Source organism: Strigops habroptila, chromosome 1 (genome assembly GCF_004027225.2).
Source record: "Strigops habroptila isolate Jane chromosome 1, bStrHab1.2.pri, whole genome shotgun sequence".
In the NCBI taxonomy this organism is placed as follows: domain Eukaryota; kingdom Metazoa; phylum Chordata; class Aves; order Psittaciformes; family Psittacidae; genus Strigops; species Strigops habroptila.
In genome coordinates, this window is record NC_044277.2 from 89,454,636 (window position 1) to 89,474,718 (window position 20,083).

The 20,083-nt window shown below is 40.7% G+C and overlaps 1 protein-coding gene and 1 long non-coding RNA gene across 8 annotated transcripts in view; both read left to right on the forward strand.

Annotated features, from left to right (window-relative positions):
• Positions 1–20,083, forward strand: part of HIVEP1 (HIVEP zinc finger 1) — a 135,789-nt gene that overhangs the window by 18,815 nt on the left and 96,891 nt on the right. For 3 of the 7 annotated variants that reach the window (XR_003991663.1, XM_030487570.1, XM_030487664.1), the window contains exon 1: positions 3,085–3,776. The exons of the other annotated variants lie outside the window; for them this stretch is intronic. Coding sequence is in view for 2 of the 3 variants with exons in the window: in XM_030487570.1 (XP_030343430.1) it covers positions 3,722–3,776 (55 nt within the window). In the remaining variant the exon portion in view is untranslated. Of the gene's footprint in view, positions 1–3,084; positions 3,777–20,083 lie in introns of those variants that run through there. 7 annotated transcript variants of the gene reach the window in all.
• On the forward strand, positions 4,972–7,609 carry LOC115608823. Its single transcript, XR_003991670.1, has 2 exons — positions 4,972–6,091; positions 6,989–7,609. It is a non-coding gene; the product is annotated as an uncharacterized LOC115608823 (long non-coding RNA).

Sequence of the window (20,083 nt, forward strand, 5' to 3'; positions counted from 1 at the left end):
TTTCCATTGTGATAGTTGTGATATTCATATATGTTGCTATTTCTCATGTTGTTCATAGTGTTATATTTCTTTTACATAAAAGCACTGGTTGTGAGAACAGTTGTTAGGTACCGGAATGTAGTGGTTTGCTTTGCCGACTCACTCCTGCTGCAAAGTTGAGACTTTTAGCCAAGGGAGCATGTATATCTTTCTGGGTTGCAGATTCTGGCTTTGTGAAAAAATGACTGATTCAACAGAAAGGTTGGCCTGCCACGTAAGCACACAATAAAAAATGAGCATCTGACAGCTCTGTGGCTTGAAGTAGTGGATCTGACACAGGCATATGGAAAATTCATGCAACAGGGATACTGTATCAAAACAATTTCAGTAGAGGCAAACCCAAATGCTTTCCCTTCCTTCTTCCCTCCTTTGCTTTCCTGTAACTCTCTGTTTTTGCTTTGTTTGCTTCTAGCGTTTTGCCTTTTAAATAATTCCTCTTTAAAAATTGACATCTTACATGAGGATTGAACAGTTCCTCAAAGAATTTTTAGATAGAATGATTGAACTTTGAGGTGGAATGTTCACATGGATACATCAGGAGGTGGGATGCTTTTGGAAAGCTGTGGTTCCTCTTCCACTTAATGTGACTGTCCAAAAGGAGAGACAACATCCTGTATTCATGTGTTGGAAAGGGAGTTCCTGTGCAGAATAACTTAACTCTCTTTCTTCCAAAGGAAACTGGATATTCTTTCTGTGCCCTCTGATGAAACAAACCTTTCCCCCTGCTCCACCCGGTATATTTCTCTTGCATTAGCTTTTATATCCTCTGCAAGGTTTTGTATTAGTCTTCTACCTGGGCCTATAGAGCAGAAATTTCTGTTACAGAGAAGGGCTTCTGTTGTTGAAGTGGCGGAGATGTTGAGAACTGTGAAGGGATAGAAAGTAAACATAGGCAAGCAACAAATAGAACAATCGCCCTTCTCTCATAGCAAGCAAGGCTATAACTGATCTTGCTGGCTTATTTTGGTTTGCCCTTTTTTTTCCTTTTTTCCTCCTGCCTCAAGTGTCTTAAGACATAAACAGCACCAAACCCAAGTAATTCACAGGTGTCAGTTTTTCTGTGTAGGTAATACCCAAACTGCTCAGTGCTCTGTGTTTTTACTATTGCATTGGTGTTGGAGCGCCATTCATACAGCCAGGTTTTTTTTCTCTCTGCTAGAAGAAAAATGAAGAAAATGCTGGAACTGACCTAGGCATTCATCCGGTCATTTTTCTGTATCCTCCTTGAGATCATCCAAAATCAAAACAATTTAATAGTAACGTTTTTCACAACTGTCATTAGGGCTTCCACATTTTTTTGTTGCCCTTCTTTCAACAGACCTTCCAAAATAAGGTATTGTGGTTATGACTGCCACAAAGTCAACATGTGGAGGCACCTACAATTTTTGAGTGTGTGGCTCTTTTCACAAGACTTCCCTTTTGCACCCCCAGCCATGTATTCATGCCTACTGCTACAGGGTGTGGATTAATGAGATATAGATTTGTGTGCCCAGGGGCACGTGCCTTGCTGCGCCAGTGGGACATGGCTCTGAACAGCACCACCAGTTCCAGGAGCTGCCCAGTCTGCTCTTCCCTTCTGGGAGTTTCATCTGAGGGATGCTCTCTGTGGTGAATGAATTATCAAAATGAAGTGCCTGAAGATACAGTTAGACTGTCATTCATCCTGAGACGTAATTAACAGCTGGATGTCTCACCGCTGAGAATTAATTCTCTTCGGTAGTGGCCAAGTCCTCCTCCTCTGTGTCCCTGCAACTACATTTGCATGTCTTCAGTTCAGCTGGGCTGTTGTGGTGAATAAGGCAGCTGTGCCTCTGAACATGCAGTTCTGTGTGTTTGGCAAACCTGTGCAGTGGATTAAGGTTTGTACTCTTAATTTCTGAAGCGCTAGCCTGACAGGTTCAGGGCAGCACGGCCCTAGTTACGTGCAGGCTGTGGATTTCTGATCTGACTGCATCCTCCATGACGCAGTTGACTTCATGCCTGGGGAAACACACTAGCCTAGGAACCACAAAACATGAATCACAGGGATTCCAGCCTGATAGCAAGATGAAAGAGATGATAGACTTCTGGGTGTCTAAAGGTTGGGAAGGTTATTTTCCATCACTGTTGGCATCTCTGTGCCCAGGAGTGGTGAGAAACTTGGCATGACACTGTGTGATGGAAGTCAACGTGGGCTTGTCCTTTATGTGTGCCTGTGTGAGAAGTAAGTGTTTGGTAAACAAATTTTTAAAAGCCTGTTTTGTGCCTATTTCATATGTAAATGCCAACGTGGGAACTGCATATATGCTTACTTGGCATTTTGAAGTTGTAGAAGGCTAATGATGCTGCAGTGTGGATGCGTGAATGTGTTGTGTCGGTGACCAGGTCTGTGGACACCATCCAGGAGGCTGTGAATGGGTGCAGAAAGGGGCCATTGCTCTCCCAGCACGTTACTCTTTTACTCCCTAGTAAAGCTGTGCCTGATACACACACATTGCAGTGCTTATTTTGGTGCTCTTACAAGCTGCTAAATAATCGTCGTAATAACAACTCAGACTTCTAAGTAAAAAGTTGGAAAAAAAGCTGGTGGTTTTTTTTTTTTTTTTCCCCGGAAAGGAATCCAGTCACCCCACCCGTTTTCTCTCTTCAGAAACCAGAGCTCAGGAATTGCTACAGTAATGCTCTTCCAAGTCACGGCGGTTGCTTCATCCCGTTCCTCGTAGCTTTGCTCCTGTGCTGGCGAGGAAGAACAGCAATGCTCTGAAGCTCAGTGTGTACAAAATCCTCCATACAGTCACAAAAAAAGTATTAGTTTGCAGTGAAGTGGATCAATAACTTTGTTCATACCTGTCAGTATCTAACACTTATGTTGGAGCATGCTGCTGAGAGGAAGAGGGGGGCAAATATTCCAGCTCAGTTGTCTTTGTTTCTTCCTGATTATCCCTTTCCATTCATGCTTAATGCCCATGTAAATATTTTTTTCTTTCAGGTTATTTTGCCTTTTTTTTTTAATCAAGAAAAATTATACAGAATATCTTACCTTTAAGATACTAAGGTAATTTCAAAACTAGATTAAAACAACATACTTGTGTGCAACTAAGACGAACTAGAAATCAGAAAAGAGGATTTGTGGCTTTTCATTCACTATTGATTCATTTTACGTGTACTTCTGTATTGAGCTGAGGCTTTTACTTTGCAGGAAAGGAGAAGCATGTACTCATGTCAAGAGCATAATTCCTAGTTATTTTCAGCAGGTGCTTAAACACATCTGTGAATTCCAACTTATAGCTGAGCAATTCACCCTCTAACCCCTGTATGTAAATTCATAGCAGAGGACACAATGAGGGGTTTGAGTGTATTAATGATACCTTTTTTTCAGTGTGGAATTCCCATGGAGAGGCCGGGTCTAAAAATACCTAATGTTTCCACAAACAATTCCTGCACACTGTGTGTTGAGTAATACAGCTACAACCAAGGAGAGAGCTTCTGCTGACAGTTTCCCAGATGAATGCAGGAGTCCAAGCTGAGCTGGTTTATATATAGCTTTTATGATTGGTCATATGCTCTTACCAGAAATCCAGATGTGCTTGAATCATGCAGCACATTAATGACACAGGATGACTGGCCATGGGATGAAGGTTTCTTTTGTGTACCATAGAGGATTCCATAACTTCCAGTTAATGACTTCAAAATATTTTACAGAATGCAAATGAGCAAGTTAAGGCATGTAAACAAAAGTTGTCAGACTTCTTTTCAAGGTAAGCATTTGAATTACGTGCTGTTAAAGTGTGTGACTTGTTTTAAAGAAATAATTCTGTATCAGTGCTGTCCTTTTCCAATGGAGTGCTTCAATAAATAAATATTTTTTAAAAATCCTCAAAATGTTCCTGGTAAAGAAAAGGGAATTTCAAAAAGGAAAAGCCAAAGGGAGTAGAGGAACTTTACAGGGCAGGCAATGGTCCTTCTACAATAGTAGAAAATCTTGTATAAGGGAACCTGAGGTGCTTCATTTTAGGAATGTTTCAACATAACAGATATTTTTGAGTGGCTGCTAATTTGAAATATGAAGTTCAGCGTGAAACTTAGTAAGCTTCTGAGTTCAGATATTTCTCAGTGCTCGTATTCAGTAGCTGTATAGGCATGTTTATGCAGCATCAAACCCCTTAGTTTTTCTTTTTCCTGCTGCTGCCATACTCTGTTTTCTTTGGGGAAGAGTCCTGGTCCAATGATTGTGGAGTTTCATGACTTCCAAATGAAGTCCCTGCAGGAGGAGGTAAGTAGTGTAGGGGACCTGTTCATTATGGCCGTGTCCACCAGCTACAATTTTTCTTGTTGCTCATAGTGGTAGGGGTAGGTCTTTTCACTCACAAGGACCTTTTGTTCATTAGTTTGGCAGAGAAATTGATCGGGGTGATGCTGTCACTGGACTGGTTTCACCAATATCTTTATTTATACAAGAATGATTTCAAGCACAATATGTATTTGGAAGCAGTGTGGGATTGCTCATAGTCCTTGTGGAGTTGTGGAGTCCTTGGAGTTTTTATCTCTATTTTTGACACAGTTGAAACCACCCATGAAGGTGACTGGGCAACTCCTGCAGACCTATCAGCACTGCTCATTGGCACTCAAATCAGTAATCGTGGCTTATAGTCTGCTCAGGTTTGTTATTTCCACTCTAATGAATCCAGTTTGTGAGTAGTGTCTGATGCTAGTTTTAGTGGCAGCTGTTGTAACCCAACATGTGCCCATGAGTAGCTGTATTTTTTACTTTGTGTATTTACAGTCTGAGCTCTAAATAATTCCTGAACTCTTTCTAAGCTTATTTCCAGCTCTTTTTTGGTGGTGTATTTAGATTATTGTCACAGACTGGGATGGGCTGCATGTATTTTCTGTGTTGTGAAGCTTTCACCCAGTGACTTTTCGCTCACATCAACTTCTGTAGAAATCTTCTAAGAAGAGGGTGGTGTTTGCACCAAATTCTCTGCTTCCTTCAAAAACACTGAAAAGGGAAAATGTTTTTCCTGTTAGTGACTGGTCTAATTACTATTTCTGCTTGCATGAGAATATATCCCAAATATTCTGCTTGCATGAGAATATATCCCAAATTTAGAGAGGGATTTTTTTGGGGGTCCTGTTAACCTGAGAAAGCTTGTTGGTTTTTATTTTTGTTTTATTATTCCTGGCAGTAGAATTACATTCACTGTTCCTCCTATTTAGAATCTAACTTTTAAATACTGTGGGAACTGTAATGTAACCGTCTCCATGAAGTGTCAGGTTGCCATTCATAAGAGAACCTTTTGGGGGTTTTGGGGTGTTTTTTTAACCAGTGGATCATCTAGGCTGGGGATGAGTGGGGCTGTTGAGCAGAAGCACTGGAGACAATGTTGGTCAGGTAGGTACCCTTTAGCTGGTGGTAGTTAATACTATCCTGTTGAATCCTGATAAAACTTACTGAAAATAGTCAGAGGTTTGTGCATACTAGTATTATTTTTTTCCTAAAGGCAATAGGATGTTCATAGGCATTTCTTTGTTCCTAAGGCAAACATAGTATTGATACAGAAGTGTTTTTTCTTGGGACATCAGCATTGAGTCTGGTTAATGTTACTTCTGTATGCATACGTATCCTTCTAGGCTTGTAATATTATCTGGAATTCCCAGTTTTCTGCAACAGCTTTGTTATTAGATGTGTGCTGTCTGAAGTCTGCACTTCAGTTACCTTCATTATCATGATGATATCAAGGTCACACCTAACAGCCAGACAGCCCAGGTCATATATCTGTGGGGAAAAGGAGAGGTGCACAGGGAACAGTGGTAGAACAAGGGGTTATGGAGGAATAGGGACTGTATAATTTACTTACCTGTGTGGGAAATGTCTACATCTAGTTACAAATGAAAATTTCTTAGATCTTTTCTCAAACTTGTATTTTTTGTATTTGCCTGAAATAAGGATAGTGGAGAGATAATGACATTACCAGAGATGTGGAACAAATTCTCAAAGGAGTATAATTATGCTGTTCTGGGGAAGATTATATTTTAAAATATCGATATGCTTCAGCAGCTCTGAAAAGAAAAGGTAAGAACGAGGATAGACAGTTGATGCAAAAACATCCAGCAAAATTTGATCCAGATGGAGGAAGTGGGGTCTACGTTCTTCAGCTATGGAAAGGCTCTCTCATGTTTATCCCTGTTTCCCATTGTTTTCAGCACAATGTGAGGAACCTTATGCTGCATTTATGTATTGAAACTGAGAGTAAGAAAATAGTAATGAGTCTGTTGTCGGTGTGTAGTGCTTTCTTTAATTTACAGCATCATCACTGTGCCGTGCTGCCATGAAGGACAGAATATAGCCTTTGTCCCTGCTCAGCGTTAGCGGAACCAAGAATGATGCATGCAGTTGGCAAAGACTTCAACAACAGAGTCCCCATTCATTGCTGCAGAGTAGTTTGTTTTAGCTGTGTTACGTAAGCCATTTGTAGTATAACTCGGGACGTTGCACAAAATAATATTGGACATGGATATCCATCTGTTGTCCTGGATATTGAGGAGGGCAAAAGGATATCGTATTGCAGTCAGTTGCTGGAATAGGCCTTCAAAAGCTGTCTGAATAGAAGTATTATGACCCATTCCCTTAGTGATGTCGTATGACAAGTGCTAGAAGCAGTATTGAGTGACTACACATGTTCTAATTGCACAGAAATACTCAGTTTTACCCTTCATGAACCCAGTGCGAACTTATGTGTTTTGTGAGTTATGCACAGGACTGGACTGGTAAGAGAGAGCTTACCTCATGGTATAATGGTGATGTAAGGCTGTAGGAAATTAAGCAGATAAGATTTTTGTCACTGAACTCTGAAAAGTTAACTGCCATTAGGTACTGCGTTTCCTGAATGTAAATCCACCTGCCTTTTGTAGTTAACATTCTGCCCAAGAGTATGCAAAATATCATTAAGTAGAATGTTTTTGCTTACAGTGGGAAGAAGGAAAAAGAGCAGCTGACATACATCAGAAGTTGGGGATACTGGAAATACTGCCTTGCCCTCCTGAATGTTGTCTGACAAAGTAGAATGCTGTATAAAACTCTTCAGTTACAGTGATGGGTCTCTCCACATTTTGTTTTGGAGGATGTTTAAAGAAAATAAGTAAAAGCAGGCATTTCCCACAGTCATGGCTTGCCTTTGCCTTTGTTTTGTCTGCCCTGTGCCAGGGAGGCACTGTATATTGCGTGCTTGGCAAAACATCTTGCTTTTCCTTCCTATTTGATACCACTAATCCTCAGTGTGACCTTGCAAAGCGACTAGAGATGCTGAAGAAACTTCAAGCAAAAACTGGTTTTATTTGAGCCAGGTGGTGGGTTGAGTTCTTGATTACTGAGTTAGCACAAACAAAAATTGTAAAGCACAACAACAAAGTACAGACACAGAGACCTGTCATACATTCTGTTCAACCTGTTTCTCCAGGATTTTGTCCACAGTGTTTTATAGCTACAGAAATCTGAGGATCCAGCTCAGCGTAGGTGCTCTTTCCCATGATAATGCTCTCTTTCTAAGAGGGAGCCTTTCCTAGAATTAAAGGAAGAATATTTCAGATCACATTTCTTTTGGTTTGGTTTTTTTGTTTTTTGGGGGTTTTTTAAAGCACTTTTTTCTCTTTCCTGTTTTCTTTAGTTATGTGACAACCAAGGTGCCAGTGGTACCATGTTGTTCAAGCTTATCTGGGAACAGGTCTTGCTGATGAGGAAGATCCTTAAAATCCCTGTGTTTTACTTCTTAATAATTCAGTTACATCATGTACTAGAAGAGTTTTATTGAATCATGTAACGCTTTGTCTTCTAGAGCTATAACACTTTATTGCAATCATGTATGACATTAACATGCACTGCTAGCTTTACTTAGAGACCAAACCTGACATATTTAATCAATGACATATTTAATCAATGACATATTTAATCAATGACATATTTAATCAATGACATATTTAATCAATGACATATTTAATCAATGACAAGACTTGGCCTTGTGGGTTGATATTTCAAAATTGTCTTCAACGACTAGCCTGTTCCACAGTTAGTCGCTTTCTGGGGCTCTGGCCATCACAGTGAGTTATTGAGAACAATTTGAGAGTCTATTGAAACTATGGATTTTGGTATGCATAAATATAAATAGGTAGGAAGTGCTGATAAAAATGCTAGGTCATTTTTCATGGGTTTGGGGGCTTCTTTCAGTTGGCTGTAAAACTGAAAATACAGTTATCAAAATACACAGTTAATCAGTTTATTAGAAGGCAACATTCATTCCTTATATGTATAACCAGGTCTTCTGTAGTTAGGCCATGCAAAAAGGAAAATGGGGACTTTTTTTTTGCATTTGGAAACTAATTTGAGTTTAAAGGAGATATAATGTAAAATTCAGGGGATGTTCCACTTATGTGGACATACTTATTCTGGGGAAAAAACGAATTCTCTGTGTCTGGCTTTACCCACTTTTAAAATAGAATACTTTATTGAGAATAGCTCTTAGCTGTGCGTAGCTGGGCTTTTAAGTGCGTGAAATTCGTGTGTCTTATTTGGGTTCCTAAGGAGGCATTGCCCAAGTATTATTTAAGTATGAAATTTCAGGCTGAATATTTTCAGTCTGCTTGTTTTGCAGTCACCTGAAATTACTGTAACTGAGAGAAAGGGAAAAAAGGGTAGCTTGTGCTTTTGATAACTATGTATGTAATCAACACCTCCTGGTTAATGAATTAGTTGGCTGTTTCTTTCATACAGCAATAGGAGGGAAAACTGCTGGGATAATCAGCAAGTATTGGCAGAGGGATTCAGCAATGTATGTATCGGTTAATACTTCATTTAAATAGTTTTCAAGTAGACTAGGTCAAAATTTTGAATATGTCCCCCTATGTGTCTAATTATTTTACAGAAGCTGAGGCAAACTGAATATTATAAACTGTACAGTATTTAACTACTTTCTTAAACCTTGAGGAAACACACTGAAGGGTTTTATTTCCCTTTTACAGTGCAATCACAGTCTGCAGAACAAGCTCTTAATTTTTATTTTAAAACATTGCACATATTTGAAGGCACTTTTTTTTCCCCAAAGAGGTCTTCCATAATGTCATATAAATATCTTTTTCTTAAATGGTGATAAGAATATATTCTTCCTGCAGATATCTGTTGTGTTTGTAATATATTAAGCACTTTGGGCCCAACTGCGCATGCAGAAGCCCTGTTACAATTTACAATTCATTGCTTAGTGCCCTCCCAGAATTAGGGTATTAAAAAGTAGTTGCATCAGCAGAGAATAAATTTATCTTTGGTGATGGCTATTAGACCTGTCCCCTCGACAGTGTTACGTTCCAGCACCCAGACTTGTCTTTAAACGTTGTCTCTTACCAGCTGGACTTAAAACCAAGCCAAAATAGGCATGGGTCATTCCTTGAACAGCAAAGAGAGGACAGTGCGGAGGACTGGCCACCAAGTGATAGCCATCCCTTGGTAGGAAAAGCAGCTCAGGAAAGTTTATGGTTGAGGGGAGGCTGTGCTGCTGGCCTTGGTCCAGTGCTTGGCTTCCCAGCCCCATGATGATCTCCAACACAGGTCTGCTTGTGTGTAATACTGTATTTTTGCTCAGGGAGGAAAGCACTGGTGAGGAGGGGAACCAGTTCCTAGGGCAGGCTGGACTTCAGTATTGGGGGGAAGCAGCCCTCCAGAGGGAATGCTTGCAGGGGATGCTTGATGTGGTTTTACTCTTGCTATCCACATTTAGATAGATATTCCTGCTGATGGCAGGGGTTGGTTTGGTTGGTTGGTTGGTTTGGATTGCGGTGTTTCTTGGTTTACATTGGTTTTTTGTTGTTATTCTTTTTTGTTTGTTTGTTTACAGAATCAACCATTTTTACTTAAAAAAATGAGTCAACTATCTTGGAGCTAGTGTGGTTTTCCTGAGTAGGAAGCCTCATCACTAGCATTATAGCTTTGTAGTGTTTATTATCTGCCGTACATGGATGTGAGATGCACATTCCTTTCTCAGTCATGGCAGCTGTCACCCAAGGATGGAGGCTCCTTGCTGACAGCCAGGCTTGTGCCTGAGCTGGGGAGCCCCATTGGGAAGCTGATACCTGGCCGAGCAGGAGCCAGGGTTCATAGAATCACAGAATCAGCTAGGTTGGAATTCCTTCAAGATCATCAAGTGCAGGAGGCTTTACCGGCTGTGGCTTTTGGGAGGATCTGAGACCCCTGTGCTGCTCTGATGAGTGAAGGTAATTTAAATCATTTCAGCGTGACCTTGGGGATCTCTGCCCCACTTTCTGTTGGGTGGTAGAGGCCAGGTCTCTTCTGGTGATTTGGTGTGACCACTTTTCCCTCTCTCTTTATTGGAAAGCCAATGATAACTCAGTGTTTTCTGTTTACCATCCATACATGTCCTTCTCTAAGAGGTTTGGTAGTGATGTTGTGAATTACAACAGTATTTTCATCAAATGTCCAGTAAAAATAAGTTTCTGGAAGTACTGAGAGTTTGAGGGAAGGTGTTTTGCAAACATAATTTCTACTACAATAATTCTATACCTAAAGAAAACTGTGCTATGTATTTTGTATTAAAAAATAAGGCCAGTTTAAGCTACAAATAACTGTAGCAGTTGGGATCACCAAGACAAAAGAAATGGCCTACAGAAATGACTCTAAAATTTTGAGTCTGACTATGTTTGTACTCTTCCCATATCTGAAAGCTGCCAAATTCTAGATGTCATCTTTCCTGGGAACTAACCAATGCTCTCTGGCATGATTTTTACTTCCCCTTATGTCTACATTTGAAAAAGCATATGTGTAGTGCCTAAATGAATATAGTGGTTAACAAGCTATGGATGACAACCCACAAAACATATTTGCTAAAGTAAGTTTCATAATGCCTAATGGAAAACAAATAGAGAGTTACTAAAACAGGAATATTGCTATGTATTTCATGTATGAGAAAAACTGAAGGACAAAATCCCCATCTGAGTTTTTCTTGAGCATGCTTCTTCCTGTTGGATTTAAGTTACTGGAACTCTGTGGACAGAACTTGGTTCTTTGGTACATATTTATGTTTTCACCAATAGGGCAGAACGTGGCTATAATGCAGAAACAATATTACAGTCATTCCACGAGCAGTAGTTTCATCCTTTGTAGTTACATCCTAAGAAAGAAAAGCCAGTAGTGTCCACCTAAAGCATCATTGTTAAGAAGTCATTCTGTAGCCAGCAGCATCTCTGTTCCTAAAATTTTCAGGCTCTCTACCATGTCCAATTGCGTGCCAGTGGTGGGATATGATGCTTAAGCAGCTCAGTGAAGGACTGCAGTGTCTGGAGAAAAACCCTGCCTTACAACTAGTCAATCACCTCCAGATGATGGATATTCTTATGCACATGTGGGGAGCGGACCCCAGCTGGAAAGGAGCGTGCTGGGATAGTGCCAATTTTTCCCCAGTCTTCAGTGGCAGATTGCCACTGGTGCCCAACTCAGGTAGCACTGAATTCGGGAGCAAATTCAGCCAGTAACTGCTAGCGTGAACACAGCACAAAATTAGAGGTTTGATTACAAAATGCTACTGCTTAGTAGTGGTCTTAACCTTGAGTGTTCAGTCTTGAGCCAGAGCTTCCTGAAGTTGGCTTAAACTATTAGATTTTCTTTTTTTAAATTAAAAAGGAATTTGAAATGTATTTACTTGCCTGCTTTCATCTGGTGCTTCACATTGGCTTCTTCCACATGATTGCACTGCTGAGAAGGTAAGGCACCTAAGAAGAAAAACTGAGCTTTCCGTAACCTTTTGCTTCCTCTGTCAAATCCCTTAAGAAATTGTCAAACTCTGTCAAGGTTTATGATGTAGTTAAAGACTTACTAACATCTTTTATAACTGCCTAATGCTCTAAGTAGAAAAATCTCAGCTATATTGTGTAACTAAGCACGCTGGCTCGCATCTTCAAAAGCAGAATTTAAAGTCTGTTTTTTCAAATCAACTTTTAGATGCCTGTATAAATATACTTAGTTGTGCTAAGATCATTGGAAATTGTTAGATGGGCAGCACTTCTGGTGTGAACTGCACCTTTGTTTTTGTTTTTGTTCTTCATTTTTCTCATTAGGTTTTCAATATTTTTTTGATACTAGTGCACTTTGTATTTGGGAAACAGGAGGCAACTTCCATATTGGCTTCCATTTTGCTACAGCAAAGCAGCTGTTTCAGAATGTCTACCCTTCTGCCAGAGTTTAGCCTGTGAAGTTCTCTATTTTGTGTTTAAGGAAACAGCTTTGTATATGCATATGTATCTAATTTTTTGTTGTTGTTATTGTTATTCCCCTAAGAATGTTTGCTAGTTAACTGCTGGGGGAACTCTGTGGTTTTTTGGTAACCTTTATACAAGCCAGGAAGAAGTGGCCTTTTTCATTTCAAAATGAAGTTGAGGCATGGCTCCTAGATAATTTCCAAATGACTGCAGCATGACATTCCATGTGGCTAGCCCGTACAGACCTCGCTCAGTCCAGCTGTACCCTGTCAGGTATGGCTCTTGAAGCCAAAGGCCATATGTGGCATGCCCTTGCATAAGATTTTGGGTACTTCAGAGAAAAGAAGGATTGCTGTGACCAGTATAAATAAAAGTATAACCACAGCTTAACTCTCTGTTTATTTTCTTGGAGTTTGGAGTATATGTGTGAGATACATATGTATATAGAAACTTTGCATCAAATAAATCCCAGTATTACAACAATCCTAATGCACCTACGTGGAGCAACAAAAGGAAATAAACTTTTTTAGTTAAGCACCCTTGATCCTGGCTGTACAGCAAAAACCTGCATGCCTTGTAGCGTTCCTGATAAGCTGTTTGTCAGAAGCTGCTCTAGTCAAACTCAACAGTGGCTTTGCATGAGATGTGACTCCAAGACAAGCTGCTGAAACTTAGAACTTCGTTATGCACGTGCTGTAGACAAGGCTTTGCTAAAAGAAGTGTGTGTGAGTAATCTAATTACTGAGTATTCTATTCTGATGGGAGCTTCAGTCCTTAAAACACTGCCACTTTCCACGTTGCCAGTAAAAAGAAAAGCCAAGGGAACATGTATCTACGGTGGGAGAGATCTCCACCAGGACTGCAGTTCTGTAAATTTTCATCAAAAAATATACAGCTGTTTTACCAGGATCATGGACATCTCCCTGGCTTGGAGAAAGTGCTTCAGCCCTAGACTCCTCTTGCAAGCTGTGCAGTGGAAGTCATGGTAAGTGTGTTGGGGGGTCCATAGGACACAATGGTTCATATGCAGTAGTCAGCATCCAGATCAGGCCAGGGGCCCTCCAACCCCAACAGCAGCCCAAATGTAGAGAAATTAGGAGCAACAGTGGAGAGCAGCGGCTAGTGGAGAACAGAAAAGCTATGTATTTTTTCTAGAAGCAGGGTGCAGGGAAGCTGATGTCCTCAAATAATATGCATCACTGACACAGTATATAAAAGTGAAAGGTGATGTTCAGCAGTTTTTTGCCCTGTCCTATTTATTGACCTCTTTGCATCTAACTGCAAAACCCTGCTTTTATTTAATCTGTGGCTGATTCCATGGACTTCGCGGTTGGTTTTTTTTATGCAGTTCAGGTGACTTGCAGTAGTTCACACGGCTACGTCATCTTTTATCATCTGCCTTAGAGTTGCTGTTGAGTTGCTCTACCTGACCTTTGCCCAGGTTTATCAGGGACAGTCTCTCTTCTTTCTGTATTTTAAAATAAAGAGACTGCTCCTCTCACAGGCTGCAGTGGACACTTGGTGCTGGGAAAAGGGTAAGGTGGTTTGCCCGCATGCAGAATCACAGGGCTGAACTGGGTCCCTAAGAAGTGATCTAACCCACTTACCCTAAGACAGGTTTGGTAAAGCCTTGATCATTTCTGGCAGCAAACTAGCATCTTCATATATAGATATATGTTCTCATCCTACCGAAAAGATACTGTATGTATCATATATATATGAGATGTATATGTATATATATCATACATATTCTATTTAAGTACTTTTCTATCAGAAAGCTTTTCTCACTGTTGCAGTAAAGTCTTTCTTCTTGTAATTTGAAAATAAGTTTCTTTCCTCTTCACATCATCCTTCTGAACAACTGGAGACTATTACCTTGTCTCCCTTCAGTTTGCTTTTGTTTAGATTAGATCAGTAATCCATCCTTTTTCTACTCTTCTGGATATCTTCCGATTTGTCCATGTTTCATGGAGTGCAGCAGTGAAACTTGACCAAAATGCTCCTGCTGGCATCCCAGTAATGGTGAGTACAGCAGAAGGCTTTCCTCACAATCTCTGTTGCTGTCTATCTGTTGCAGAACAATACAGCTTTTTTGCAGGAGTGCAATATTGTTGATGCATATCTAGTTTATTATGTGCTCTAACCTCTAGCTCTCCTGCTTAGCTGTGAGACCGCAAGTTGGGTGGTTGATGAAAGATGGAAAACTGGTTGTAAGGCTAGCATAGGATGATGAAATAGAAGAAGGGACAACAATGACAAAGGGAAAACTACTTAACTAAAGAACCTGTGAAAATATTTCACTGGAGGAGACGGGGAGGGAAAGGACAAAACCTGGAGTATTTTTTCCACAGTTACTGATTCCAGAATGATTTCAGCAATAAATGTGCTGAAGTTCAGTTTGAGTGTCAAGGTCGTAACCTCTTTGAGGCTAGGAGATACCAAAAGAAATCTGGTTTTCTTGTATATGCAAGACAGTTCTATTAATAGTACTATTCTTAATGCTGCCACCATTTGTTTGCTTGCATTTGGTGCATGCTGAAATCTGTCACTTTGCAGCCCAAGTTGCTTTTCTGGATGACCTTTTCATATTCTTTGTGCAGGAAAAATTCATTTCAGTTGATTTTTTTTTTTTTTTAATATAAAGTGTTAGATAAATTCGGTTGGTTTTCTTTCTGTGTATTTTCTTGCAACAATAGTAATTTTGTAAGCTTCAAGAAGTGGTACTTTAAACTTTTCCATCATCTTTTTATCCCACATATCAAATGGCAGGGTTACTTGCGCAGTGTTTGGGGTGGGTATCTATGCAGAACAACTCCTGTGGTGCTTCTGGTTATTTTGGATGTGCCTCACATGCACAGTAAGTTTTTTCTTTCTGAAAAGAGGGGAAATCCTCACTCATTGAAACAATTTGTCTTCCAGATTGGACCAAAAACTGTGGGTCTTTGTAGTGGGCTAAAATCCTGCAAAATTTCACCACTGTATTTTTTCCAGTAATCCCAGGATTGTTTGTTCAGCTGCTTTTTATTCAGTGTAGCGCTCAATGTGAGTGTTTGAAAAAAAAAAAAGGGAGGTGGTTAAAGCATAGAACTTTTTTTACGTTCTTTGACATATAGTTGTTGTTTCAAACTCCTTTCCATGGTCACATTGTTGATTTTGTGTGAGTGTAAAGGAGTGCACTGTGTGCATGAGCACTCCCGGGAGGGATGTCAGCAATTTGTATTCCTGAATCAGCAGAAGTTGCTGGAAAAAGGACAGTAAAAGTGTAGTAACTACTGTGGCGAATGCCACGGTTCGCGTTGTGGTGTCTGATCCCGATTATGGGCCTTAAGCCCCTACTGACAGCCGCAATCCCCTTGTTTATGAATCTGTTTCTAGACGCTTTCTTTCGGAGAGTCACACAGCTGTGACTGCACCCTGGTTCGTTTCAACATTTCCTCATTAGCCTGAAGGGAACTCTCTTAAAAACCTGCTACCCCACGCTGCTTCCATCATCAGCATGAAAGGGGATGGTTTAACAGCTGTGCAAGGACCAGAGGCTGGGATGGATTCGAGAGCAGGAGGGAAGGGTACTCCATGGTGGCTGGAAAACCATGTCATCAAATATTGGTTGTATTAGTTATAATATCTGACCCAGCTGCTACTGACTTGACCAAGGACTAAGTTGAAATCATCTAGGAATCTGGGAGCTTTAGTTCTCCTTTGGTCTTTCATTTCGGGCTATTTCAAACCAAAGTTTGAAACATTGGATAGAAATATATTGATTAATTTACCATTTTCCCCACTTATACAATGGTCTGGGTTAGGGTTTTGGGTTTTAAGAAACTAACCACCTATATCCTCAATATAGTGCACTTAGTAACACTAGAATGCTTCTATCCTTGAGCATGTGCACCACTACGAAGGGACAGTCAGCTGTAGAATTGACCTGTACTTCATCTTTCAATGTCTGCACACCAGTGACTGCATTATTATTTGTTTAGCATGTTCTGTTCTCAGTGCTAAAATTTGAGTTGCACAGTTTGCAGAAATGCTGAGTAACTGCTGTTTCCCTTTTGTTTTAAATCATCCAAAAATATGCTTATACAAAGCTGTGGGCGCCCTACTGCATAATTAATACTACAGCAAAACCACAGCAACATTAAAATAATTAGTCAAAAAGGAGCTCTGCTTGTCTGCTACCTACAGAGAAAATTCTGTCCTACCTTTTTATTGCTCTGGAAATGTAGGTCCAGGTCTCTCCACAAGCAGTTTAAAATAGATACTGCTTTTGCTGAAGTCCCTCTGAGACTTAAGGAGGGGTAAAAGTAGCAGGAGCAAACAGCTGACATGCCCCCAGAGAGCTCAGAGGGGACCACTCCAGAAGAACCGAAGTGTATGCGAGGGGAAATCAGGTCTCCATTCTCAGGAAGGCGGAACCTGTACCTGTTGGTTTTAATAGGTACGGTAGGGATAGAGCTGTGAGATGAGCAAGGTGTCATAAAGCAGGTCATCCCTGTGAGTTACACAGCAACCGTCTTTTCCCGAGTTGTTTGCAAAAGACCCCAACGTGGCTGAATTGTGAACTCTTTTGGATTTGTATGCTAAATACTTTTGGTGCAGAAGTTGGAAGTTAACAGCGGTTCCTTTGTGTAGCAGTCCCTTTTGAAGTAGAGCCCTGTATCTACAAGAAAACATTATGCAGAGGGATAAATTCTGCTTTTAAGTCTGTATTTTATATATAAATGTCTTAGAAATCTTTTTAGCACAATATGTTAATGTGAATATCTGCATACGAAAAGGAAATAGGACTTCAAACTATTTTGTTGAATACATAAGTATCCCTGTCCTTGTTTGATTCCCCCCTTCTCCAAATAATCAGCAGAGAACTTCAAGGCTTTCTCATTTCACTCCCTTCTTGCAGTAATTTCAGTCCTCCTTGAGTGCTGATACTTGATTCTGTCTTAGCTATTGATACTGAAGTCTTTCAGAAAGCTTTTACATCCATATCCACTGGTCAGAAACTGCTTGGCTGCTATTTTGGAGTCCCCATCTTAATTTCTGTTACAGCATTTCCTAAACCATTTCACATGTTGTTTTTCAGATAGAAAACCAGTGGGGTGTTCTCAGCTGTGGCTGAAAACCCTGGTGCTGTAGCTGGGGCTACCCGGTGCTGTGACCGGGTAAGAACCTCTTACCCAGGCTGGCCGAACAACATCAGTAATGGTGATGGTCACCTCTCCTGAACCTAGTTTATCACTGAGCCCAAGGGAACCACCCAGGCCATGCAACTACAACCATCTTTGGCCCTTCATGGGCTACATTGTCTCATGTCTTGCAATACTGTTGTTGGTTGTTAAAGACATCCTCTCGTGTTGGCAGCCTGCCAGACTATATTCTTCCAGCTGAGCCTTGAGGCTTATTGTACTGGAGCTCAAGAGAGATGTGCCTGCCTTAGCTGTGTGCATATGCTGTCAGTCAGACAGGGATGATGTGGTGTAACAGGCCACTCTTGATCACATATTATGTGCCTGACTTAAGGCACAGAATATGACTAGGACCTGGCAGGTCCTAATTCAGGAGAGCAATGTGTACCGCTGCTGCCGAGCAATGCGGTTGAAACCACAGCTGGGTGACAGTGAGAAGAGGTACTGTTTGCTGGTTGCCCGCAGGTGAACCCATGACAGTGATAAACGTAGAACTTGCAATGAATCCTAGGAGTCATGCCATTACTTTTTGGCATCTCTGTTTCCTTTAACATTGTGCTCAGAGGGAGCCCAAACACAGCCCCACAGACTCCTCCGTTCTTCACGTGGAAGACACCTCTGTGTGGTCTGGGCAAGCATAACACTTGCTGTAGGAAGGAACTTTGATTTGGACCACCTCAGGAGCAAGCAGCATAGAAACCCATCCCAGAGAGCCAGCATTAGCGTAGGGTGAGCAGCTGTTCTGTTGTCATCTTCCATGAAGGAACTGGCAAGTTGTGTCATAAATACTTGTGGCTCTGACGGTCTCTGCAGGATACACTGTGTGACAGACAGCCTTGCTTAGGGGTCTGTATCTTAGGGATTGTGTTGACTCATATGGTTGATAATTTAGATGAAAATAATAATTGACACACATTAAAATTTGAATGTCATTAGGTGGAGCTTTTTAGACTTAGGGAAGTTATTTTATTTTTTACATAACACTATAACATGCTTACTAGCTTTGACAATGAGCTATTTCCCTCCGATATGTAGATAGCAGATAATAAGCAAGCAGACAGGGTTATGCAACAAGGGGATATTTTAATAATCTTTGTTTTAGAGAAGACAGGCCAGAGTCAGTACCTTTTAGAAACAATCTACTTCACTGATACTTTGCTTCAACAGGCTGACAGCATCTGGGAAAAGAAAATAAGTGTTTGCTATTCCTGTCGTAGACTTCTTTCAATCACTGCGACAGATGTTCCAAGCATGTTGTTCCTCTGTTAGCTTTTTTTAGTAGTAAAAATGCTGCAGTCTAAATATAGTTTAAATTGGTTGAGGTACCTTGTCTGAATATGATTCAAAATTGCATTAGGCCTGGTTTAAATCATAGTGTAACAGGACAAAACCATTGGAAAGGCTATTTAAGTTTGTTTCAAACCCAGGTGGGAATTTTCATTCAATCATATTTAAAGTGGTTCCAAAGAAGTGCTAATTTCTAACGTATGTTGCAGTCTGATTTAGGATGAACACTAGACAGCATAGTGAACTCTTCTCCCCCTATTATTTGTAATTACCTTAGATAAAAATGGAAAAAAACCTTAAATAGTTCTCTTTTCCTGTATCTGCAATGTTGTCGCTTTTGACAGCTGTATATCACACATCGGGAATACACACATTTTGTTTTCCTTTTTTTCCCAATTGAAACAGAGTTTGGCATTCAGGAACAGTCAAAGTGGCTGAGATGAGAGAGAGAACAAATATGCCTGCACAGTGTACACATTTTCCCTTGTAGAATTTGGGAGGTGAGAAGACTGTGGCTCTTATGACCTTCCTCCTTCCCTCTGCCAGTGAGTTCCAGTTCAGAGCTCTTCTCTGTCGTCTCTGCTGCTCACTCACTCCCGGAGACTACTGGGAGAGCTAACAGGATGATGCAGGCTGAGTTCTTCTGAATGTATTGGTGGTAAATAGTTCGTCCTTTTTATTCTGTTCCCCCCACCCCCACCCCTTGTATCTGGATGACTTGTTGCTGTTCACGAGATCCAGTTTTGGTTGGGAGTGCAGCTGCCTGCCTGGAGTCAGGTCACAGTGGTATGACAGTAACTGTACTGGTGTGTCCCTTACGATTACAGGTGTAATTCCAGTCAGTGACATTGATCAGGGGAATGAATGCTCTTGTTTGGATACTGGCAAAAGGCTGAAGCTTTCTGCTCCCTCTTTTTGACACATGTCCTGGCGTCAGGACACGTATACAGCTAAAGTTGCTAAATTGCAGTGTCTGGGACGAAGTGCTCTTTCGTTCCCAAAAATCATGAGTAGGGGCAACACAAGGACACAGGTCAAGGTTTATTTCATCACTTGGACTTTCACTCCAGTGGAATAGATTGGGATTTCAACTTTAGAAAATGGAGATCAACAGTTCATAAGCTATTTTTCTTTCATTACTAGTTAATTTTTTGATAGACTGTTAAAACACTCCACCAGGAAGGAAGAGGGAAATACAGGTGCTGTGATCTGTAGTCACTGATGAGTGAAAACAGCTAGCATCGCTCATTTTGTGCCCCTTGTTGGGGGCAGAGATAGAAGCTTGGTGGTAATCACATGCTGCCACGCTGTTGCTGTGAATCAGATGGCAGTAGAAACTGCCT